Raw genomic sequence first — 26,598 nt, forward strand, 5'->3', positions numbered from 1 at the left:
GTCCCAGCGATGATCACCAGTCACCCCAACACAACCATGGCCAAGAAGGGTCACGTGAAGGAGCTGAACTGCACAGCCAGGGGAGAATGGCCCATCATCATCCGTTGGGAAAGAGGCGACACTGTTATCGACCCTGATCGCAACCCCAGATACTCCATAACTACAAGCCCCAATGAGAAGACAGACGAGGTGCTGTCAACACTCAAGGTAAAAAATCGTTTTGTGGAACTTCTTGTTGATTGAATCAGACAGCAGTGGGTTTGTGATCGGTCATTTATTAATGGTTGGCTTTCAGTTTTACGTCATTTCTTTACTTTTTGAGTAATTCTTTGCCTCTTTCTTGTTCTCATCACACTATTCTGCTTTGGTTGCCTGAGGTTTATGAAAGAGAGAAAGATAATGAAGAAACCTGATCACACAGTACAGTAACAGCAGCTAAAGGGGACAGCATGTGTTGTTTTCTCAATATCAGCAGTAATCCATCAAATTACCAATTTCACCGTGGACAACCCAGTTTTTTTAAAGAAGGTATAAACCATCCTATTTGCTTTCCAATGCTACTGGATAACAAACAACGTGACGTCCTCATTACTATCGATGTCAGTCAACGAGGCAGTCCATTATACTCCATCAAAGACGATGAAAATACCTCTATCTGCTTTTGACTGAAAGAGCGCTACTGAGTGCTGTGATTGGCCCACCAAACCAATAGAACGCTATGAATGGACCGCCACGTGGTCGTGGCCATCTTTACTGCTGAGTTGCAGTAATATCCCAACTACCTGGCTGATTGAGTGCTGTGATTGGCCCACCAAACCAATAGAGCGCTGTGATGAAACTGCTAGGGAGCTAGGGATGTCAGTCAATGGGGCAGTCCACCATTAAATTGTGGAACGACTACATAAAACATTAAAAGAAAAACATAAAACATTGTTTTTCTAAACAAACGCTCTGTGATTGGTCAGTCTCAATACTGACTGGGCTTGCAGAGGTTCCAATGGAGGATGCCTAGACCGACATGCAGAGCTAAATTGTTTTGCTTTGGCAAATGACGTTCTAGATTCTAGCCTATTGTAATGTTGTTTTAGTGTAACAATTTCATTTTATTTCATTCATTTCATTTATTTTTTCAATCCAAGCATTTACCATCTATGTGACAAACCTCATCCAAAATATGTGCATGTTTTGAATAATGAACATAGTATTTAATGCCTGAAATGGAGTGGGAAGAAAAAGACTTATTTAATCCCACCCCCATTTCTGCAGAACATTTTCTGAATGCATCACTGCTATTTACATAATAGGTGTATAATAGTTAATAGTTCACATAATAATTAGTTCACATAATAATAGTTCACCTCCTCTTGCCTAATATGGGTTAAGCTGACATAAATTAAGTGTTGTATTTTTACAGTACCAATACATACTCCAGATTAACCAAAGTGACATGATTATGTTGAGTACAACGTTGAATACCAACAATGATAACAAATAAAATCAGTAATGGTTACAGATGACAATACCAGCTATGGTGAAACTGACAATATACATAACTGTGATACAGTACTTAATAAACAAATAAGATAATAAATAACAAGAGCCACTCAAAACACAAATAACACATTCTAGTACACATTCAAGACCATCCCTCTAGGTATATCGAGACATGATCTTTTGTTTATACAACTGTTTAAATTAACAAATATTTTGGCATTGCTTGTAGTGTGTGCCCAGGTTATTCCACATTTTCCTGCCGTGTACTGACACAACAGCTTTTATGGGAAGTTCTGACTTTGAGGATTTAAAAATATCCTCATCCTCTGAAATTATATCTGCTTTCTCAAATGGTAAAGCATTGTTGTACATTTTCTGGCATTTGTTGTACATTTTATATAGGATCAAAATTGTATTATAATCTACAAATTCAGGAAATGTAACCAGTTTGGGCTGGATTAACAAGCAATGGGTATAATCTAAAAACTTAACCATGTGGATGATCCGCACAGCTTGTTTCTGCATTATTAATAATGAATTTGTTTGGTTAGGGAAAGGTTCGATAGGTATTTCCCCATACTTCAACACAAATGTGAAGTGTGGGTATAGTATAGAGAACGGAGTGCATTTTCTGTTTAAGATTGAGAGGCCTTTGGAAATTTTTTGTTTTAATGCATCTGACATGGGATTCCAAGTCAGGTTATTATCAATTATAATTCCCAGGAATTTATTTTCATTTATTTAATGTGATCTGCCTCCCAGATTGAAGATGGAAGCTGGTTCCACAAGAGAGGACCCTGAGAATTGACAGCTCTGCCTCAAGTCACATGTTAAATCTATTTTTGGCAAAATATTAGCCTTGTGAATTGAAATAGTGAAATTTTTGCATGCATGATGTGATACTTTCACAATGTAGACATAAAGCATAGAGTTTGAGTTATTTGCCACAATTTTGTTTAGATCTATATTTTCCACAGCATTCCAGATGAACAGAAATCATGTTTTCTAAAAGCTCATTACTGAGAAATAGCTCTGCTAATACATTACAGATTAAATCTTTGGTATTTTATTATTGAAAATGCATGAATTATGCTAAAATCTTCTGGTAAACAAACAGATGAGCAGATAAGTGGCAAATTGCCCAACAAAGGTGAATGTTGGCACCAGTGACATCTTACTTTAGCTCAAATCTTTCACTATTCAACTTGTGTCACAGAGCACAGATTCTCCTGCCAAACAGCCATGGAGGAGGAAAAAAGCAATCTTTAAAGCATCAGTGAGCTTTGCTTTTGTTCTCTTTGTCAGCACAGTGATTGAGCTGTTTGTGTCTACTTTCTACCTTTCTTCTTGCAGCTCAAGCCAGCAGAGCGTGAGGATTCAGTCTTCTTTTCCTGTCACGCCATCAACTCTTATGGAGAAGGACGAGGCCTTATCCAGCTCACTGTGCAAGGTAGCCATTCATGTCCAAAACCATCTTCCATACAGTGCCCTCTTTAAATCAAGAAACGCAACATCTTCCGAAGTTGTTCCTCGGCTTTTCTTTGTCTCTTTTTCCACCCAACTTGTCTCTCCCAACTCCTCAGAGCCTCCAGACCCTCCAGAGCTGGAGGTGCGAGAAGTCAAAGATCGTAGCATGAATCTCAGGTGGACTCAGAGGTTTGATGGAAACAGCGCCATTACCTCCTACGATATTGAATATAAAAACAAAACAGGTAAGTTTTCTAAAGCTGGTGGTTCCAGTTTTCTTTTCAACGTCTTGGATATTTACTGTCACTGTTAAAATACACAAAATGCCAAATTTCTTTTTTTTTCAAGTGCATGACTTAAAAACAACAACATTCATTATTTTCTGTGTTGCCAGATTCGTGGGAGCTGAAGCATGCCACTAGAAACATCTCTCCCACAAACAATCAGGCCAACATCGTGGATCTTCACCCAGCCTCCGTTTACAGCATCCGGATGTACTCCTACAACGACATAGGCAAGAGTGAGGCCAGTAAAGAACTCACTATCAGCACAGAGGAAGCACGTAAGTTTCATTTCTGTCTTAATTACGGTAAAGGCTATAAACCATCTCCAAGCAGCTAGATGTTCCTGTGACTACAGTTGCATGTATTATTCAGAAATTTAAGATCCATTGGACTGTAGCCAACCTCTCTGGACGTGGCTGCAGGAGGAAAACTGATGACAAATCAAAAAGAAGGATAATTCAAATGGTAACAAAAGAGCTCAGATAATTTTCTAAAGAGATCCAAGGTAAAATTCAAGCTCAATGAGAATTAGTTTCAAATTGCATCATCCGTCGTTGTTTGAGCCAAAGTGGACCAAGGAGGACACCATTGTTAAAACAAATCCTAAAACGCCTGACTGGAATACGCGTAACTACTCGTTGACAAACCACAAAGCTTCTGCGAGAATGTCCTGTGGACAAATGAGACAAAAATAGAACTTTATACAAAGGTACATCAGCTCTATATTTACAGACAGAAAAAATGAAGCAGATCAAGAAAAGAACACCATCCCTACTGTGAAACATGGAGGAGGCTCTGTTATGGTCTGGGACACAGGGTGTCTTCAATATGTGCAGGGTACGATGAAATCTCAAGACTATCAAGGAATTCTAGAGAGAAATGTGCCGGCCAGTGTCAGAAAGCTTGGTCTCAGTCTCAGGTCATGGGTCTTGTAATGCGACGATGACCCAAAACACACAGCTAAACACACCCAAGAATTGCCTTCCATGAGCCCTGACCTCAATCCTATTGTGTCCTATCATTTATGTTCCAGTGTTTGTTGGACATCTGTAAAGCTCATGCTTGTGTCTCTTTACAGAACCTGATGGTCCCCCAATGGATGTGACCCTTCAGGCTGTGACCTCTCAGAGTATCCGAGTCACATGGAAGGTACATTTTTATGAGCGTTTGTCACACTTTCAGCTTTCTTTTTTATACGTTCAGTGTGTGAAAATAATTAAATTATTACACATTAAAGAAAGAGTTTAATGCTCAGTGTTTGTATGTTTGAGACCTTTTCAAATTAACAAAGTTTTTGTTCACCGCTCACTTAGTCACAATGAAAGATCTTATTTTTTGAGAATAAACAGTTTCTATTGGTTAAACTTTTAGGAAACCCCTCAGCAAATTCATGCAAAAGACAAACAACAGAGTTTACCCTGAAAAAGGTCAAACAGCTCAAATCAAATTCATTATCAGTCAACTGCACCAGTTCCTGTGAAGCCCTAACTTGTTTAAGATGCTGAAAGCCAGGTGTGAATAGTTAGGGTTTCTATTCTGTTCTCCGTTGGAAGGCTCCGAGGAAAGAGCTACAGAACGGTGTGATCCGGGGTTACCAGATTGGTTACAGAGAGAATGGCCCAGGAAGTAACGGCCAGTACAGCATCGTTGAGATGAAGGCCACTGGAGACAGTGAGGTCTACACTCTCGACAACCTCAAGAAGTTTGCTCAATACGGCGTGGTTGTCCAGGCTTTTAATCGAGCAGGAACCGGGCCGTCAAGCTCAGAGATCAATGCTACAACACTGGAAGATGGTAAGGATGAATGGATCTTTACCTGTTCTGTTCATTTTGCTTATTTTATTTTAAACCAGCGTTTGTGTCAGAATAAAAATGACAACAAAAGCATCAAGAAGACCTTAAACGTAAACCATCAGTCTGATAATATCTCCACTTTGTCTTCTTTAATTCTGATCATTTACTCTTTTATCAGCTGGGTTGTTCTTTTTGCATTCCCACTGTCTGATCTCTGTCAGATTACTCCATGCTTTGTAACGCACAATTACTACGTTCTCACTGTTCTCTGAATGATGATGGGGATCCAAATGCTTCTTATTCTTACCAAGCACACAAACTGTCTCATTCACAACAGGGCAGAAAACTAGAGAGGCTTCCATGTTGCTGGAATGTTGAGACATAAGAACACCACAGAAATTGAATGGGTGAAATAATAAATGCAACAGATTAGCACAATGTTTGAGAACTTCTAAACCATATCTAGCATTTAGTAAGATACAATATTAAAACATCTCTCTCTCTCTCTCTCTCTCTCTCTCTCTCTCTCTCTCTCTCTCACTCATTCATATTGATCCAATGTTGAACAAATTGATTTTTTTCCTGTTATGAAAAAAATTAATTAAAGTCTACTGAGAATCTGAGATAACTGTAAACATGTTCTGTAGTGAAGGAACTTTAGATATTAACTTTGAAACCAAAATGGAACAACAAACACACAGGCTTGTTAGAGAGACACACATGCAGGCAGGTGGATAGTATAGGTAGATAGATAGGTAGATAGATAGATAGATAGATAGATAGATAGATAGATAGATAGATAGATAGATAGATAGATAGATAGATAGATAGATAGATAGATAGATAGATAGATAGATAGATAGATAGATAGATAGATAGATAGATAGATAGATAGATAGATAGATAGATAGATAGATAGATAGATAGATAGATAGATAGATAGATAGATAGATAGATAGATAGATAGATAGATAGATAGATAGATAGATAGATAGATAGATAGATAGATAGATAGATAGATAGATAGATAGATAGATAGATAGATAGATAGATAGATGGATAGATAGATATAGAGACAGACAGACAGATGTGTCACATGGCTTAGCACCATTGGTCCACGAGAGACAGTCCAGCCTTTTCCTGTGGTTGTCGCCGTGGCGACAGTGATTCTGATGGCCATTATGATAATAGTGATAACAACAAGCATACTAAAATAATTATAATTAGCTTGTCTCTCTGTCCGTCTGCCTCTCTTTCCCTCTCCTGGCTTCCTGCTGTAATTATCCACAGCTGAGAGCATTGTCTCTCCCTCTCTTCATCTTTCTCTGCCTTTCCTTTGCTCCTTTTTTACCTCCTCCCATTGATATCTGCCAATCACATCCATCTGATTCTCCTTATAGCTTTTGTCTCACATGGCCTTCCATGTTCAATCTTTCTTTAAAACTATCAAGTTTTTCTATTTTCTTTTTACGTGGACTTATCCATTCATTTATGTACCCCCCCCCCCCTCCATCTTAATATTTGACTATTTTTATTTTTTATCATTATTTTGTGTCAGATTCTAAGGGTTAATAATTCAAACCCCCTGCTTTCATTTTCTGATCCTCCTCTTTTTCTCTCCCTTCATCCATCCTCCCCCCTACTCCTCTTCTCTTCGCCAGCTGCAGAGAAACACTCTGGTGGACTTGGCCCAGTCTCTCTCTTTCATTGCGCGCTGTCTTTCAGTCAGCTCTCTTCCTGTCTTCCTGCCCTCACTTCTCTCACAAGTTGACTTCTGTTCGTCTTTAACAGCAGGCGTTTTCAGAGCTTGAATGAGTCGTGGTCAGTGGCAGTCAACAGCACAGACACCTGGGTTGATAGAGACAGAGAGAGACTTGTTTACACAAAGAGAAATGATCCTATACATCAATGTAGAGACATGACATGAGGGATTTTTCTGCCACTGGCCGTTTGAGGCTTGATGCGAATGAAAATTTTAACACTTTTTTCATTCAAAATTCTAAATTTGATCACATGTTACTGTAAAAGAGCTTTTATTGATGTAATTCTTAATATATTTTTACAATAATACCACAAACCGTGACACATGTTTGTTTCATGAATGCATTTATGTAGCGTGAGATTTTCTGTCAGTGATTTGCAGCTTGTATTGGTTTTCTCCCACATTCCTAACACATGTATGCAAATAATTCAAATATGTTCTATTGAAAGGTCATCAACAATTAAAATATTTGGACAAAAAACCTCTAATTCTGTCTAAAATTGCAAGCTAGGCCTTGGGCCAACACCGAAATAGGTTGCTGCCATCTTAAACAAAATCTCCACATATTTATGATACTTCATACAAACGCATTTATAATAATATTTTTGCTTCCATCAGTTGCATAAATGATATTCCTGCTGAAAATGCCCCAGGCTGCAATGGAAGTGCTACAGCTGGCCACTGCTGCGGTTATTGCCTGATAACCATACAAATAACTGCATAATGCAACATGTATGTAAATAATTAGGGGATTGGGTTAGCATGCATGAACTGCTTTTATACTTTTAGCTTTTATTGTCTTGTCTATATTATCAGTCTGAAACAGCTGCATCAATCTGAGGTTGTGTTGTGTTAATAAAATAATAAAAAAATGTTCATAACTTTTATACAGAAAGCAAAAAATAAATAAAACTAAACTATAATTTCAGCGTTTTCAAGCATGTTTCTTTTTTAAAGGTTATAAATTGTTATCTAACCTGTTTTACAGAGTTCACGGAAGGGCCTCAGCTTGAAGAAATGAAGTGTGTGTCTATTAGCTCATCTGAGTCCAGCTGTAGATCACTGCCATCCTAAAACAAGCTTTATTTTTCTAAGTTGTTCCTGTGAACATTCCTTAATAAACTCCTTAATAAAGTTCCTACTAGTCTTGTTACAATGCTTGTGATATTTATGATTAATTACACCTTTGGAATCCATAAAATATTTGGTAACACTTTAGTTTAGGGAACACAAAGTAACCATTAATTAGTTGCCAATTAATATGCATATTAGTGGATTACTAAGTCTGAACTAGTCATTATTAAGCACTTATTAACAGGTTATTACTAATGTTCTAATTCTAATATTAACAGGCCATAAATTAAGAGTTTAATCAAATAAGCCATTTATAATGGTTTGTTAACTGAAAGTAAATGGTTTGTTGCTAATTAACCCACATGCGAATTAGCTCAAATCAATATGTGGCTTTTAACAAAGTAATTCAAGGGGAACATATGCTTGCCTTTAAGTGGTTAGTTAATACTAAACTACTAGTAATTAGTTATGAACAAAATCTGACTTTGGAACAAGGAACAGATTCTTGCTTACAAGTGGTTAATTGATTGTTGTTTAGGCTCTATTAACATGGAGTTTGGTGTTTATTTACAAAATTCCACAATATAATATTTTAGTTATTATTGATTTGAGCTCATTAGCATGTGCATTAATCAGCATCAAACCATTTACTTTCAGTTAACAAACCATTATGAATGGCTCATTTTGATAAAACTCTTAATTTATGGCCTGTTAATATTACAATTTCAGCATTGGTAATAAGCACCTAATAATAGCTTAATAATGACCAATTCAGACTTAGTAGTCCACTAATATGCATATTAATTGGCAACTAATTATTGGTTAATTTGAGTTCCCTAAACTAAAGTGTTACCAAATATTCATATAAATAAAGATTGATGTTTCAGCACCAATACTGCTCTATAAAACAGGGGTAAGCTGTTTATTATCATGGTTAACTTTGGTTTCACTGGTGAATGCAGGTGGGTTCACGTGGTTCTAGTTTGAATCTTAAAGGATTCTCAAACCTAACAACAGTAACAGGTTCTATTTTATGTAATTGAACGTTTGAAAGCGGTGATAAATTTGAGACTTTTTTTCCCAGTTCACACATGCATAAAATCCACATGGGCAAGCCCACACCTGCAGAAAATTTCACAAATAGTAAAATGTTTTTGTAAACAAATTTTCGCTTTTACTTTTTCTCTTGTGTGGTTTTAGTTCCTAGCCAGCCTCCTCAGAACGTTCGAGCCATCTCTGTAACATCAGATGAGGCGGTGATCACCTGGGCTGAGCCTCCCAGAATAACCCTCCATGGGGTACTGAAGGGATACCGCGTTGTGTTTTGGGCAGTCTTCCCAGATGGAGGTGTGTTTTTTAATGTTTTTTTTTTATTTATTTTTTTTTGTAACTGAAATAATCAGATCCTCAGTTTCACCTTGTTTTTTTTTCTATCTCAGAGTGGAGTGAGATGCAAAACATCACAACGAGCAAAGAGCAGGTGGAGCTTAAAGGCCTGGAGAAGTTTACTAACTACAGCATCCAGGTGCTGGCCTTCACCCAGGCGGGGGATGGCGTCCGGAGCAACGTCCTGTACATCCAAACTCGAGAAGACTGTAAGTCCATATTCAAGTCGCTGCATCCATGCAGATACACCAAGTCATTAAATGACCCACACTAATATGTCATTTGGCTTTGACTCCATGTTTGGGGAAGCTTCTTGGGGGTTTCCTCTTGGTTTAGGCAGCAGTGTGGGAGGCAGAGAGCCAGCGGGTGTAGAGGGGGACTTTGTAAGGCTGAGGTTGCTGATTAACAACCTCTTTGTGCTCTGATGTGCCATTACCAGTGCTAATGAGAATTAAAAAGCCAAAAAGTGTGTGAGTGTGTGTGTGTGTGTGTGTGTGTGTGTGTGTGTGTGTGTGTGTGTGTGTGCAGTTTAGAACCCTGAGGGTGTCAGTCTGTGTGTGTGAATATGTGGAAGTGTGTGTATGTGAGGGGGGGAGTTGAGTCTCTTTTGCATGTGAGCATCTCTTTGCATTGGTGTGCGTGTACGACTCCGTGTGTGCACGTGCATAATTGTTTGTGTGCAAGTTGATCTCACAAGCGAGCAAAAGGAAAGGGATTAATTCTTTGTGGCTTAGAGAGAATTAATTTTGTGCTTACACTGGTGGGCTGTGGATTACATCCATATCCACCTCCCTTCTCCTTCCCTGAGGCCAGGCAGGCGTCTCGAGGAGGAGAAAATGAGGGAGCGCAAAAGAGAGGTGGGAGCAGCAGATTCTAAGAAGTGCCATTTCAGAAAAGGCCTTTATTCTCTCCTCCTCATCGTATCGTCTTTTTATGAGCTGCATGGCCTCAGTGCAATATCTCTTCAGACGAGTGTGTTTTCTTACGCTTTGAGTGTGTGTCTGTCTGAGTCTGTCTTTTAACCCCTGATACGGGTTGACACCGTGTCCAGGGGCAACCTCTTCACAAACGTTAACTGTCTCTCTCGCTCTAACCCTTCCCTGTGCCCTTGGTTCTGTCTGTGGCAAATGGAAAAGTGTTTGCAGTGAGTTTGTGTAAACAGCAGTTCTCAGCCTGCCATTTTACACTGCTGTCTCTGATGTGCAAACACATGAGACAGAAAGCATCTGATTTATGATAAATGACCTGCACTTATAGCACCTTTCAGGGTCAGAGGACTCCAAAGGGCTTTACACTAAAGTGTATACATTTATTACCACAGATGTTCATTGTATAGGCCTGTTTGGGCCACAACCACAACACACAGGGCAAGAGTTTCGGGGTTCTGGGCGTGTTTTTGTGAATGTTTTTATCCCAGTAAACCAGTGATTATATTGATGCGTTTGTTCACTAGAGCCCTTTATACAAGACAAACCGTGCCCGCAAATCAGCGTAATATTATTGCAACGGTGTGTCTTATAAACGTGCCATGCTGACATGGCGATACACAAATTTAGCTGCATTCATTCTGCCTTGCATGTAGTAAAATTGCAGTAATTGTCTGTAAACAACGATTGGAAATCGTAAGTGCTGAGGGAGGTGTCACTTACAGAACCAGCTGAGATGATAAACTGGAGCGATGCAAAGCTCCAGGAGCATCTCACCGTCAGAGCTGGAGGTCAGATCACCAGAGACTGCGTAGGGACTAGAAGAAGAAGAAGTTTATTTATACAGCACTTGTCACATACGCAAGTGCTTCACAGACAAAAACAACCACAACGAACAACAGAATTACAACAAAACATTTAATAAAACAACAGCTTTACAATAAACTATCAGTTATCAAGATAAGTGGTAGGTTACTAGTGGCGACCTGGGATTATGAAAAAACAATAAACTATGAATGGTAGGAGACTAATGATGGGGAGGGATTATGGAAAAGACAGCCAAAACTAAAGCTAAGGAGACTAAAGGTGAGTTCTAACCAGTTTGGGGAGGGCGGAGGTGGCCAGTGGGGGCCAAACAAAAATTGTACATTTCTTGATGTTTGCTGACTAAAAGACCCTCACCTACCAACATTCAGCCACTGGGCTGCAAAGACTATGTCTGAATATTTTGCTTTGTTCTCTTTAAAAAATTATTTAACTTTAGTGAAAAATGCAATAGATGTAATTATATCAAGCTGTTTGAAACTTTGATGTAAACAATTCCAAATTCTACAAAAAGTACAGAATAAATTAAAAGCATGTTTACAACACCCCCAAAATCATAAAAAAAGCATTTTTGTTAATGTTTATCTTTAAATATACTGTATATAAAAAGTAAAATTTGCCATTTCTTTTTACGAACTATTTCCTAATGACACAAACTTTTCCAATTATCTCTACATAAATCTGAGAGAACGGACAGTACCATCAGTCAGTAAGAGACCTGGTCTTTGTAAACACATTGAAATGTCATAATGAAGTGTTTGCTTTTGTTTTGCACAACGTTTCAGATCCTGGACCCCCGGCTGGCATCAAAGCTGTGCCCTCTTCTGCCAGCAGTGTTGTAGTGTCGTGGTTACCCCCTCACAAGCCCAATGGAATCATCCGCAAGTACACAATCTACTGCTCCAGCCCTGGATCGGGCCAACCGGTGAGTTATTAGAGGGGGGCAGGGTGTTTCAAAATTTGTATGAGGATATGAGCAAGTCAAGGAGACGGATGACCAACTCTAAACGGCTGAGTGAAGAACATGACACGAACGCTATTTTAAACTCTAGTTATCGTCAGTTATGCATCTAATCTGCTGCCAAGATAAAAGTAATAGCAATAAGACAGCGCTGTGTTAGTGTACTTTGTGGTTCTGTGTGTGTGGTGTGTGTGTGTGTGTGTGTGTGTGTGTGTGTGTGTGTGTGTGTGTGTGTGTGTGCGCGCGCGCACGCGCATATATGTGTGTGCATGGCTGTATGTATGTGTGCACTTGAACATGTGTGTGAGGTCTAATGCTGCAGTCTCAACAAGATGTGTGTATGAAATGAGCTTCCCTCATACTGCAGTGTGTGTGCGTGCAAACTCTCCCTCCAGCCTCATTTACATATCTGCGTCTCATCACGTTGCCAGGACAACCTCATCTGTTCATCAACCAGGGTGGAAAACAAGCAGAGAGCAAGCACACTCTCTTTCACACACACGCATGCACGCACACACACACACACACACACACACACACACACACACACACACACACACCAGAAGAATAATATTCATAAACGTATCACTCCAGTGATACAGAGGTACATTCATACGCAGCAAGGAACTAATGTTTTTATGGCTGTGTGAATTCAGATCCTGCTCCCAGAAGCGCACATGTGCACAAACACACTTATTCAACATGTAGACCTTTTAAAGAAATACACACATATCTTGTTCAGAGCCTCCTTCCCTCGCAAATCACTCTTTATGTCTATGTATCTATCCATCTCTCTCTCCCCCTTCCCTCTCTCTCTCTCTCTCTCTCTCTCTCTCCCTCTCTCTCTTTCTCTCTCTCTCTCTCTCTCGCTCACTCGCTCTCTCTCTCTGAAGCCCCATGCAGAGTTTGGGATGATTACTATGTAAATTAGTGCGACTGGAGAGAGGGAAGGAGAGATGGGGGTGGGGGGTGGGGGTGTCAAACACTCCGCAAGGGGAGTACTTTTGTTCCTCTTTTCATTATCTCGCTCTATCGTTCCCCGGATCACCGCTATCTCCACGCTGGAGGAATATTTTAATATCCGTTACAGCAACACACACACACACACACGCACACAGCACACACACTTGTCACTCCTTCCTCCCAGAGATCTTCCCACCCATGCAGTACAATCATCCTTCCTTATTTCCTTCCTTCAATCTATCCTTCCCTTCATTTTTATCCAAGCTTGTAGTGGTGAGGCTAGAGACAAATGTGTAAAAAGGGCCTTTCTGTATACGTAGGAGTCAGGAGGGAAAAAACAGAGAGCGAAGAAAAAGCAAGAGGTATATTTTGAAAAGATGCAGTGAAAAGTGGGTCCTGCAGAGGACAGGAGAAAGTAACAGCAGAGGAAGAGATGCATGCATGAACAGGAAGGGAAGGAAAGAAGAGATTAAAAGAACAGCAAACTTTTTAAAACAGCCCAGTAGATTCCTTGTCAATGCGTTAAACATCCCAACCTTCATTTCATCTTTAAAAAACATGATTTTCTGTCTAATCATTGAGGTGATTTGAGACCCGGTGGAAAGTGTGAGGTGACTCCAGTGTGCAAATGGACTACATGTGTGATGCTGTTTTCTTTTTATTACTCTATTTATAGTTAAAAGCAAAGCAAAACAAAAGAAAAGTGGCCTTAGATGGATTTGTGGAAATGTGTGTGTGCATGCGTGTATGCATGTGGGCGGGTGTGCACACTGTTTCTGAAGGCTGCTGAGACACCTGAAGTGTAGGTGTAGAGTAGGAGTTAAGGGAATACTGGTATAATTGGTGGTTAGGTGAAAACTGAGTGTCAGGAAGAAAAATAAAGCTTGCTTTTTTCTGTTTGCTTTTGAGTGTGTGTGTGTGTGCTGGGGTGAGTGCGTGTGTGAGTGTTTTTGTGGGAGCGCGCGTGTGTTTTGAGGGGACAGTGAAGTGAACGCGTCTAGACAGCAGACACATGGCTGGGTTAAACACGTTGCAATTACACATCCACCTCCAGGTCATGTATGCCGCTCTGTGTGTGTGTGTGTGTGTGTGTGTGTGTGTGTGTGTGTGTGTGTGTGTGTGTGTGTGTGTGTGTGTGTGTGTGTGTGTGTGCGTGTATTAGAGTGGGCTTGTTTGTGTGGAACAGTTTCTTTTTTCTCTGTTTGTGTGCGTTTCCTCGCCTCCATTCCATCGCCAATGTCTGCTGTCGATATGACTGTTCATGATATTGCAGACTGACTCATCTGTTCGTTCACTGTTGTCTTCCTTTTGCATATCTCCATATGTCCTCCCTGTGGAGAAGAGAGGAGTAGAAGGATTGAGCTGTAGTACCCTTCCAGCCCAACCCCTCCCACTTCTCTATCCTTCAGCATCACTTAACTCTCCTCATCCCTCGAGCATCACATGTCCAAGCTGTTCTGGCTCGTAATCACAGAATGTGGCCCCAAACCTCCCTTCTTTAAGGCTCATCTATGTTCTTCTATCTTGTTTTTCCTCACTTTGATAAATGTAGGTCTATAATAAAACTAGGATGATGTTCCTTACATTATATTTGCCTCTAGAAAAGTTACAAAATATGGTCTTCTTATATTTTGTGACATATTTAAATACTCACCAAAGGGCATCTTTAACCCATGCAAGAATTCCTCAGTGCAAAATCTCTTCAGATGCGTGTTTTCTTACTCTAAATTAGTCATTAGGCTATCATAACAAATTTTAATTGGTTTAAATCCTCAGTAATTCTGGAAAGTTTTTATTTTCTTTGTGTGCACGCAAGCATGCGTGCACGTATTTAGACTGCTTTTTGTGTTTTTGAAGATGGTTTGTTATTCATCCAAGGACTTTTCTCAATTTAGACTGAAAAGTTTAAATTTCCAAACAAATGCAAAAATTCACTCACGGTACTCAACTGTTCTACGTCTATTTCTGCAGAGGTGAACTTAAGTCCCATGACTTGCACATGAATTTGACTTGACTTAAAGAATTTGCTAAATACTTGGAACTTGTCATGAACTTTAACGCCAACGACTGGATCCTTCAGCCTTGACCCTGTAAATACTTGATAGGACTAACAAAATCTAAATTTTACTGGAAAGTTCTGCATCAGCACTGCATTTGCTGCATGTTCCACATAAAAAAATATGTTGCGCAAATCATTCGTATTTTCAGGATCCAGTGTTTATTTAGGCAATAATTTAATTATTGTTTTTGTGGATTTACTTACTTTAAGAGCTAACTAGAGATGTGCAAGTCTTGGGACCTGACTCAAGACCTAGAGTGAAAATACTGAATTTTCTGTAACAAATTTTTTTGTGTGAGTTAAACGCTTTAAGTTTTAGGACTCTCAAGCCTTTACAGATTTACCTGGTTTTATATAAAACCAGAAGTTTTACATCTTCTTGTTTTGCTGCAAGTAGGGTCACAGTGAAGAAAAGAAAAACACACGTTAAAACCAAATTAAAATTTGTTATCACTCTGCTTGTTTCATTTACATTTTCCATTTTTGACCAGATGCCAAGTGAGTACGAAGCCAATCCAGAGTTGCTGTTCTACCGAATCACGCACCTGAACCACAGGCAGCAGTACCTGATCTGGGCTGCAGCTGTCACCACTGCAGGTCGTGGAAACTACAGTGACAAAGTCACTGTGGAGCCTGCTGCCAAAGGTCAGTCCTTTAGTAATAGTTTAACCATTTTGTGTCATTACTTTGTAATAATGTAGATTAAAGACCTTTATCGGGAATAAATGACAAAAATGTCACATCATTCTGAGTAATAACACTGTTATCAAGCTTAAAAGTAGAATTAAAACTAATTGAAAAAGGTTTGTTTTTTGCGCAACTTTAAAATAGTTCAAACATTTGCTTTATCTTGTTTCACAGTTGTGTAAAGTGGCAGTGTGTCGTTTCCTGGCACTAGGGGGCAGTACATACATACATATTGCCTTGACTGTCACTAGTTAAAAAACATTACAGTAAATGCTGTTACCTGTGGAGCAGAAAAGCTATCCATCTTCGTCTCCCCTTCCCCTGCCACACCTGGTGTGGAGTGCGGTGCCGTGGTCTGCCTGAGTGTTCATGGCTCCCGGTAGAGCCCTGCACGGGCCTAAAATCCGAGCCCGTGTCCGGCCCGGCCCGAGGGGGTGGAGCCCCAGCCTGACCCGGCCCGAAAAGGTTTTCAGGATTCTCTGGCCCGACCCGAGCCCGACTTTTTTTTAACCACCTAAATGAAAACAAAGTGAGTCAATCCTGACCAATGTGTTAAAAGACATGCACGATCCGATCAATTTGTTTTTCCCTCATTTACCGTCACGGAGATGACGGCGCACTGGCTCTGGTGGTAATCAAGTTAAATTTGATCTCTTTCCAACAATTTTCACAAGAAAACAAAACAGTCAAAAGCAGGGCTTGTGTTGACCGGACAGTTCCCGTATTTGACGGTTTATTTTGATGGAGAAAGAATAGAAAGAATTACCCCGACGCATGCAGACGAACTGACATTTTATTATACGCACATCGCAGATGTTGCTAAATCATCCAAGAAAAGATTCCCATCTGAACATCTGAGCTAGACACTGCTCAGCAGAGCTCACTGTCAGCTCATATGTGCACAGCGAGCTGAAGTTGTGGAGATTGGCTTGGAGTGCGTCGCAGAACCAGAGCGCATGTGGAAGGTTCCTCCCACTGAAGCGAGTGTTTTCCAAACCCTGTCTCTCAGAGAGACTTGTCACTTAGAAAATGTTCCCTGATTATGAAACTTTGGCTGAATAGTGCTTGTTCCTGTCTCCAATGTGACGACGCATCCAGGAGCCGTCTGAGGAGAATCCCAGAATCTCACATCTTCAGCTCAGGAAGCGCCTATGATTACGCACAAGAGTGACTCAACCCGGTCTCACAGTAAGACCGGGTTGGGCCTGTTCAGGTTTACGCAGACAATCTTTACATATAATTGACTTACAGATATAAAATTAATTCAGTAAAATATAAAGCATTTTATTAAAATATCCATTCATTATTTTACAAGCACAGAGAGCCGCATCAGATTCAGATCAGCGGGAAGATTCCTCCGACTGAATTCAGTCGGAGGAATCTTCCCGCATGCGCTCTGGTTCTGCGACGCCCTCCAAGCCCCTCTCCACATCTTCAGCGCGCTGTGTACCTTATGTAGGACACGCTGACAGTGAGCTGCGCTGAGCAGTGTCCAGCTCAGATGTTCAGATGGGAATCTTTTCTTGAGCGATTTAGCTACATCTGCGATGTGCGTAGAATAAAGTGTCAGTTCGTCTGCATGCGTCAGGGTAATTCTTTCTATTCTTTCTCCGTCAAAATGAACGGACAAATACGGGAACTGTCAGGTCAACACAAGCCCCGCTTTTAACTGTTCTGTTTTCTTGTGAAAATAGATAAAATTAAACTTGATTAACACCAGAGCCAGGCGCACTGCGCCGTTATCTCCGTCACTGTAAATGAGGGAAAAACAAAATGATCGGATCCTTTTCTGACCTTCCCCACCTACAAAGTTTAATTACAACAATCAAACGTGACAGAGCCTGGATTTGTATTCTGAACAGTCTAAACATGTTTTAAAAAGAAATGTATGACAAAAGTGGCACCTGCTCAGTAAAACCACCAACAGGGTGAAAAATATCAAAATATTGTAGGCAGAGACGGGCTACAACTTCTGGATCCATTTTATATAAATTGTTTTATTGATTATCTTTGTATGAAAGATGACTTTGACGTACACGAGCGACCGGTACTGGCTGCTGTCACCTGTTGTGAGCAGCACAGCTGCTGTGGCTCCCAGTGTTTTCTTTACTGTGGGAAATGGGTAATAATGGCTCTTTGGTGGGAACAGGTTGCCGACCCCTGGTTAAAGTGTTTCAGTTTTTTTTATGAATTCGATTAAAAATAAAGGCGCCCGGCCCGTGTCCGAGGTAATTACACAGTCGTTGGCCCGAAGCCCGGCCCGAGGGCCGTCGGGCCAGGCCGACCCGAGGGCCTAGGGATTCAGTGCAGGGCTCTAGCTCCCGGGTCAGTGGGTTTAAGATTTTTGGCGTCTCCCTGCTCACTCCCGGTGGCTGCCTGGTAAGATCTGGGTCACTGAGCTCTGCTGGGTCCCCGGTGGGGGTGGTTGTCCCTGGATCCCGGGTCGCTCGGTCCCAGGTTCGGCCGGCTGTGGGGTGGGTGGCTGTGGGTGGGCCTGTGGGCTTGCCGCTGATATCTCCTGGGACTCTGCCGGCTGCTGGTTGTGGCCCCCCGGGGCAATCCCCTGCACCTCTCGAGGGGGGCGGGGGCTTTTCTGGTCACAGTCTCCTTGGGATCCCTGTGCTCTGGGGCAGCTCCTGGATCTCTGGGACTTGGAGCTCCCTCCATCTCCAACACATCTTTGGGGGCAGATCTGTGGCCCCTCACCAAGGGCGTCAGTTTGTTTTTAGAATTGCTGGGGACAATAACCATACACTTGAATGGGGTTTAAAAATTGCTGGGGAAAATCATTAAATAGGCTAGCATATTTAAGTATTCATCAGTTTTTAATGTTTCACTCCAATATGCACAGTAGTGTATTGGCAGTTATAAAAATCCTGTTTTGTTTTTCCATCGGCACTGAAACCCCCCATTAGCCTGTAAGATAGGTGGAATCTTTACATCCATATAGCTAGCCTAGCAAAAAATATCTTGTATTATTATTATTATTGTATTATATTATATACATCCTTGTTATATTATTTGTGACTGTCAAATTAGATTTTCAGAGAAAAATACTCATCTTTATATCAGGCTCCACTCTCTGGTCAACTCCACGCTCCAACAACCTAGCTGTCTGTGAACTACCCAATTCATTGATTTTTTAAAAAGTGAAGAAGGTGAAAAGTAGGTGTCCGTCGACCATGTCGAAAAGAAACTACGCAACCGATATCAGATGGTTTTTCGGCAAGAAAAAATGTGCTGTAAGTGCATCCCTACAAAAAAGACTAAGATATCCAGTTTTATCATTTGATATTGACTTACTTAGCAGTAGATAAAAGAGGGCAATGTTTCTCTCATGCACTGGTAACAGTTAGCTAGCAGCAATAACGGTTAAAAACCATGCACTTTATGCTAGGTGACCAAACCTTTTTCCGTGGCATTTTTGCTTTTTATATGCCGTTAGGGGCATCTGGGAAGATTTCATAAACTGATAAAATGTCTAGGTTTTCATCGTTTTCAGAAGACTTCATCTTACAATACATAAATACGAAAGCACAGCCGTGATATACTCCCGACCTGCTCAAGTGGATGGTTCTGAAAGGTTGCAGTAGCCTACTAACATCCAGGTGTTGCACCTGTCACTGAGTGGTGCTGTTTAACTAATTCCAACTAGGTCCCCATCTAGCAAATGGTCCTATTATGTGAAATGACCCATCCATAACTAAAAAGTATTAGAAGGATTAAATTTTAGGTTGACGTGTGTAAATGAATAAGTCTCAGAATAAAGGTTTGGGGTGTAAAAATGACTGGGAAACCAGATTCCAACAGCGTGACCCTAACCCCCTTACATTACCTCAACCAGCCCTTCCATGGCCTTGCAAAACTGTGTTAACCTTAAATCAGATTTTGATGGCATTGATAATACAAAATAGCATTACGTTTGTTCAGTAGGAATCAGCACCCCCTAGAGTCACATGTGTCTTAGTGCAATTTGTTTTATTATATATTTGAGAAAATTTTCAGATTTTTGTCCAATATGACTGACCAATTTGTTTCAGGGTATCTTTTTTGAAACCCTTGAGTTATTTCCACAGATTTTTTTTTTTACTTTTTGACCTATTAGCCTAGCTGAAGTTATTTATATTTTCTAACCACATAGAACCGGCACACTTTAAAGTCAAAAGCTTTCTTCAAGTAAACAACACAAGTTCAGTGCTTCAGGAATGTGACTCCTTTTTGGATGCCAACTAATGGACACCCAAAGAACCTATACATTCCCAACAAAACCAAAAATAATTAAGTCAAAGTCTATGCTGCATTTGCAAATTTAAAAAAAATCAAATCACACAAGTTGTAATGTTAATTTGAATACCCATTTTCTATCAGGAACAGCATGTGACAGAGGAAAATGAAGACATGCACGAACAGGCAGCTGAGAATGCAGAGGTGAAATTCAAATCAACAGAAAATCAGATATAACCTTACAGTAAATATGAAACCAACTTTGGTATACTCTTACAGCAAGCACAATCACTGGATGAAGAAATGGAGAGTGTTGAAACAAGCTCAGATCAGATTCAGCAGGTGAGGGTTCAGGAAGCAAACATATGCAAGTTGTATCCATCTGCAGGGCTTTGCGTTGGTTCAACTTGTACAAAAATGTGGAAGAAAAACAGATTTGATTAAAACAACAGATCTACAACACTACAGTTACTACTAAAATACAAACAGAAAAGTAAGTTGTGTATATAACATCATGGCAATAGTAGACCAATTGGAGAACACTGTGTAGAATCAAAACATTTCTGAGAACTATGTAAAGAAACTAATGACAACTGAATGATTACATTATAGGTCGAGCCATCAGCTACTGATGCAGGGAAGCAGGATAACCCTCCACATGCAAACCAGGAGATCCATACAGCTGAGGGTCCAAGTTCCCCATATCAACCAGCAGCACAGCTAATTGAGCCACAAACTCTGCCGAACCGCACTCTTCACTTCCAGAAGAGCTGGTTCAAAATCTTCCCCTGGCTCCATTACAGTCCTGAAATAAAAGGAGTTTTGTGCTTCTACTGCACAACTGCTTTTAAAAAGAACATTTCAACAATGGCAAAAAAAAAAGAACATACCTTTATTTCTCAGGGGTTCAGAAACTGGAAGAAGGCTAGGGAGTCATTTGACAGGCATGCTGGTAGCAGGGCACACATAATTGTTGTCAACACACACACGCACACACACACACACACACACACACACACACACACACACACACACACACACACACACACACACACACACACAGAGGCCAGTCACAATGCAACTATGCAGCATCTCAGAAAGTGCACAGGAGAAGGCCAGGTCAGCACTGATAGAGATTGTTAGTTCAGTGAGGTACCTTGTAAAACAGGACCTAGCTCTCAGAGGTCATGACAACGATGACGGAAACTTCAAGCAGTATCTGGATGAGAAGGCTGAGAATGACCTCAGTCTGGTAAGCTGGCTGCAGAAGAATCATTCCTGCACAAGTCCTGCGTGTCAAAACGAGCTGCTGATGTCAATGAGCAACAACTTTATCAGACAAATAACAACTGAAATCCATGGGTTACCTGTACTGCAGTTCTCTCTGATAATGGATGGGACCCAGGATATATCTGGCACTGAACAGGTTTCAATATGCCTCCGGTATGTTGATGATGGCCTGGAGCCTAAGGAGGACTTTGTTGGGCTGTACGAGGCTGCTTCAACAACTGGCAAACACCTTTTTAAAACCACCTCTGATGTGCTGCTCCGTCTAAACCTGCCTTTCTCAGGTCTACGTGGACAGACCTATGATGGAGCAGCCAACATGTCGGGGCACCTGTCAGGGTTAAAAGCTCAGATTAGAAGAGAGCAACCATTGGCCACCTTTGTCCACTGTGTCCCACACTGTGTGAACCTTGTCACACAGGCTACATGTACCTCCACACCTGTGATCAGGGATGCTCTGCAGTGGGTACACGAGCTGGGCTGCTTGTTCGCTCAGTCTGGCAAATGCAAAACTATATTCAAAGACATATGCATATAAAAAAAGGCTCCTTCACTTCCATCAAGCCTCTGCGTGCCACCAGATGGACTGTGCGCACACCAGCAATCAGAGCAGTCTTGACTCAATATGAGTCCATCTTGGCTGCCCTGGAAGAGATGGCATCTACAAATCTCACTGACAGTACTGCTTCTAAAGCTAACGGCCTACTTGACAGACTGGAAAAGGGCAACACCATTCTTGGCCTTCTCCTGGGACAAGAGATCCTCATGATTTTGGAGGACCTGAACTTGAGTCTGCAGGCAAGAGGAAAAACCATCAGTGGACTGCTGAAAGCTGTTGAATACACCAGACAGGGCTTTCTCTCTTTGAGGACTAAGGATAAGTTTCATGGGCATCCATGGTAAAGCTGTGAAACTTGTTGCAGACTTGGACCTCCAGCCAGTACACCCACCTCATGTCCGATTGCCATCCAGAAAATATGGTGGTCCAGCCAAGCATCATACTCCTGCGACACCAGAGGAGTATTTCCGGGTCCATTTTTTCAGTGCCATTGACACAGTGATCACCCAGCTACATGATCGCTTTGACCACCCGAGCCTGGAAAATCTGAACAAGCTGGAGGAGCTGCTGCTTACTGGAAAGACCAATGATATGGTGAGCCTGTACCCAGAACTGGACCTGCAAAAAATGCAAATTCATTGGGCAATGGTTAAAGCAAATCACTACACTTCCTGCAAAGAGGCTGCCCAAATTCTTAGAGGGATACAACCAGAGGTCAGAGGGCTCTTCCCACAAGTTGAGACTCTGGTGAGACTGCTAATTGTGGTCCCAGTGTCATCCTGTGAGGATGAAAGGAGTTTCAGCGCTCTGCGACGGTTGAAGACCTGGCTGAGGTCAAAATGACACAGCTGAGGCTCAACAGCACTGCAGTCTGCCACGTCCACAGGGATAGACTGAAGAGGCTAGACAAAAGAGAAATAGCCACAGCTTTCATTGGTACATCTCAGAGCCGAGTGTACATCTTTAGCCACTGTTAACTCTCCACCTGACTTGGAAAAACACATAAAACACACACAATCCACTTGTTTACGGTCTCAAACACACTCACAGCATTAGTTATTAAGATTACCGTTCTAACATCAAGTTAAATTTGCATTTAATTTTGGTTCACCAATTTTTTTTAGCTACATTTAATTTAATCGTTCTACTGTTCTCAGTGTGTTCACAATGTGTATTTGTGTGCATTCAAACCTAATGGTTATTTCCCTTTTCATTTTTGTTCTATTAATAAAACAGTTAACTGATCCATCGTGCTCGTGTTTAGAAATTTTTGGTGTGCAGATTTTTAAATAATGTTCAGATTTCAGTTTCTGCTGTTTAGGATAGTTTTCTCCGTTCTTCACTTTTTGTGCTTTATTTACATTTTGGTGCTTTTTGCTCCTAAATCTTTCAAAATATTCAGCTCAGTTTAACAGTTTCGCTTAGTTTCAGCTTCAGCAACTAGTTTCTGAATTCAGAATATGATGCTAATTTCACAGTTCAGCTAAATGTAAAAATTAAACTGTTAAACTAGTCCTACTGAAATAACAGGTGTTTAGACATTTTAGCTGTCCAATTTGTTTAAACAGTGTTCACAGATTTGAGTTTTCTGCTATTTAGGAATAGTTTTCTTGATTCTTCATTGACTTTTTGTGCTTTTTTTGCTTCTTGGTGCTTTTTGCTTTCACATCTTTCACTACATTCAGCTCATTTGACAGTTTAGCTTAGTTTCGGCTTACTTCAGCTATTCAACAACTTCAGCAATCAGTTACCAAATTTTGCGTAAATGCTAATGTCACAGTTCAGCTAAATGTAAAGATTAAACTGTTAAACTTGGCAAACTGAAATAACAGGTGTTTAGGCATTTTAGCTGCCCAGATTGTTATTTAATGTTCACAGATTTAAGGTTTTTTTTTTTTTGTTGCTATTTAGCATTATTTTTCTCTATTCTTCACTTACTTTTTGTGCTTTATTTGCTTGTTGGTGCTTTTTGCTTCTACATCTTTCAAGACATTCAGCTCATTTAGACAGTTTTGCTTTGTTTCAGCTTCAGTTCAGCTGTTCAGCAGCTTCAGCTTACAGTTTCAGCTATCCAGCATTCAAACAGCATTTGTGCAATAAGTGCAATTTTTCTAGTTCTGTTTGCTTCACAGCCAGACAGGACACGGAAAAAAAACAAAAAAAAAAAATAATAATGGTAACCGTTGTTACCTGTGGCACAGAAAGCATGCCACCTTGGCGTGACTCCTCAGACTTTGATGCTCCTGCAGGTAATTTCCTCAAGATAATGCAATGCTGATTGTAGTTTTTTTTGGCATTGTACCTTCTGGATCTACGTCTGCCAATGATGTCATCATACTACGGCAATACCGCTCGACCAAAATATATTGCATCTCTTTTTTGATTCTGTTCTTTCACGTAGTTTTGAAAAGAGTTTAGCAGATTTGCTCCTGTTTCTCACAGCCTAAATATTTTCTAACGTGATGACGTGCCTTTCACAAGTCATACTTCCAGCCAGTCATCTAGTGTGATGTCATTGACAGGTGCAGGACCCCGAGCGAGCCAACAGGAAGCATGGCATCTAATATGGCGTTCGCCAAAGACACTAGACCCGTGTGCTATACACTTTAAACCCAAATGTTAAAGTTATATGTCACAAAACCACCAATATTCAACAACTGGACATCATTATATTCATTTTCAACTATGTTTCAATGGATTATTTCCAGAGATTAAGGGGGCAGTAGAAACCTGAATGGTTGCAATCAAGCAGTATTTTTGTGCTGGAGTAAGACCTTACCAATGGATGCCCAGTAGCAGGGGCGTAGCACCAAATTCTGGGCCCTAGGTACAAGTCTTCTAGGTGGGCCCCCATGCTCAATTATTTAATATCTCTCTTACACATTTTTTGTCATGCTATAAGACAAGATAATAAATATGATCTTAGTTTAACCTCTATATTGAGCAAATACAAATGCCAGCATAATAAAAGTGAAATGCCCAGACTTCACATATAATTATTTTTATTTGCCAACAATGTGTTCAAACAAAAATCCTGGAATTTATTTTCCAGTAAATGCCCACTGACGGGTCTTCATGTTAGCAAAATCACTTATGAGATCTTTAAAGTCCAATCCTTTGGCTAATTGGCTTTCAATAGAAAGAAGAGCTAGGCTGTTTAGTCTATCCTGGGACATCGTTGATCTCAAATAATTTTTCACCAGTTTCAGTTTGCTAAAAGCCCGTTCACCCCCAGCAACAGTCACAGGTAGTGTGCAAAATATCCTCAGTCCAATACAAACTTCTCCAAAAATGCTCTGTAATTGCATCCTGTATGGCATTAAGCAGCTCAAGAGGAGACCGAATGTGTGGAAATGTGGCACCATATATTGTTCTCAGGTGTAGCATCTCATTCTCAAATTCAGCTGTGAGATCCTTGTAATATTTTCTCATCAGTGGCATGATATCTTCATCTGCTCTTCAGTCATGTCTGTCATGGTTCATGATGTTAAGCTTTGCTAATACTGATATATATTGATATATTAAATACATATGACATGAAATAAACCAGGTTCTCTCTGTGAATGTAATGTACTCTAAATTTTATAATCCCTGCATTATCAGCCAAATTATAAAATTGTCTGTTTTCAAGATCAAATATAAAGACATTTAAAATAAGCTTAAATATCTAACCAAGTCAATAACAATCCTCTAACACCAGTTTCATCATGCTATACGAAAAACAGTGGCAGCTTCACGTTCCTGAGATTACCACCAATCCATCGATACCAAGTTTGTCCTGCTCCATGACTGGGAAGGAGCTGAAATATCCACACAGAGTGAACCTGTTTTTACTGCGAGGTCCGCGAATTAATTGGCGGCGGCCGCCCGCGATAATAATTCTGATTAATATATATATTTATATTAATTAGTGTTTTCACTGATAACACTAATTAATTTATATTTGATCTTGATGGTGAAACTAAAGGCATTTAACACTGAACACCTAACATGAATGCAGCTTCTGAGAGCTAGCTAATATCAGCTAAAACTGTGTTCTGCAGCTGCTGGCTGCTGCTCACCATCCTTCTACTTGCTTCTGTTCAATTAACTTTTCCTCCTTCTTTTCTTTTCTTTTCTTTTCTTTTCTTTTCTTTTCTTTTCTGGAAGCCAGATTTGCCTTTCTTGGGAAAAGACATGACTGACTCCTGCCTCCAGCTCTGGCTGTCGGCATCTGCGATGTCTCATTAGCACATGCAGCCGTGCAGCCCCTGGCCGCTGGTGTGGACTAAACCACTTTGCACATTTTTAAGGGGTGATAGATGCCTCAGAGATTATTCAGTTATTATTTTTAAGGCGAAATTCTGTTTCTTAACCTCTTTATCCAGGTAAAGGGAAGTTTATTAAGACATTAAGTAAGTTGGGGGGAAAAAACAACAACAATAAAACATTTTTATTCAAAGCTGTCTCAGGGCCCCTCCCTGCAGTGGGCCCTGGGTAAACGGTACCCTTTTCCCCCCCCAGTCCGACGCCCCTGCCCAGTAGGGCCATAAAGCCCTGGGGAGAACAAACTTCATCAAAATGACAAGCACATCAGACTGCCTTTTATCACTTACAAGTGAAGAGGTAAATGTGTAAAACAACATTTAAGAATGGCGAAGGTTTTGTAACTGTTTGTTACAAATCAGTAAATGCATTTTGTCCTCATGGGCTCCCACATAGGAAGCATGGAATCTAAAATGGCATCACCCAGAGACTTAGACCTGCTCCCATGTGTTATAGACCTGGTTTTTATGGTTACATGTTACAAAGCCGCCAATATTTTTCAACAACTGTGCATCTTTCATTCATTTTCATCAACATATTG

The 26,598-nt window shown here is 40.5% G+C and overlaps 1 protein-coding gene across 2 annotated transcripts in view; it reads left to right on the top strand.

Moving 5' to 3' along the window:
- dscaml1 (Down syndrome cell adhesion molecule like 1) overlaps positions 1–26,598 on the top strand; it is a 152,528-nt gene that overhangs the window by 111,848 nt on the left and 14,082 nt on the right. For both annotated transcript variants that reach the window (XM_015951485.3, XM_015951486.3), the window contains exons 13-22: positions 2–207; positions 2,848–2,944; positions 3,078–3,206; positions 3,356–3,523; positions 4,324–4,394; positions 4,799–5,039; positions 9,076–9,222; positions 9,315–9,470; positions 11,798–11,937; positions 15,487–15,640. In XM_015951485.3, the coding sequence (XP_015806971.1) occupies positions 2–207; positions 2,848–2,944; positions 3,078–3,206; positions 3,356–3,523; positions 4,324–4,394; positions 4,799–5,039; positions 9,076–9,222; positions 9,315–9,470; positions 11,798–11,937; positions 15,487–15,640 (1,509 nt within the window). The remainder of the gene's footprint in view (position 1; positions 208–2,847; positions 2,945–3,077; positions 3,207–3,355; positions 3,524–4,323; positions 4,395–4,798; positions 5,040–9,075; positions 9,223–9,314; positions 9,471–11,797; positions 11,938–15,486; positions 15,641–26,598) is intronic.

This window comes from Nothobranchius furzeri, chromosome 13, assembly GCF_043380555.1.
Source record: "Nothobranchius furzeri strain GRZ-AD chromosome 13, NfurGRZ-RIMD1, whole genome shotgun sequence".
Taxonomy (NCBI): Eukaryota; Metazoa; Chordata; class Actinopteri; order Cyprinodontiformes; family Nothobranchiidae; genus Nothobranchius; species Nothobranchius furzeri.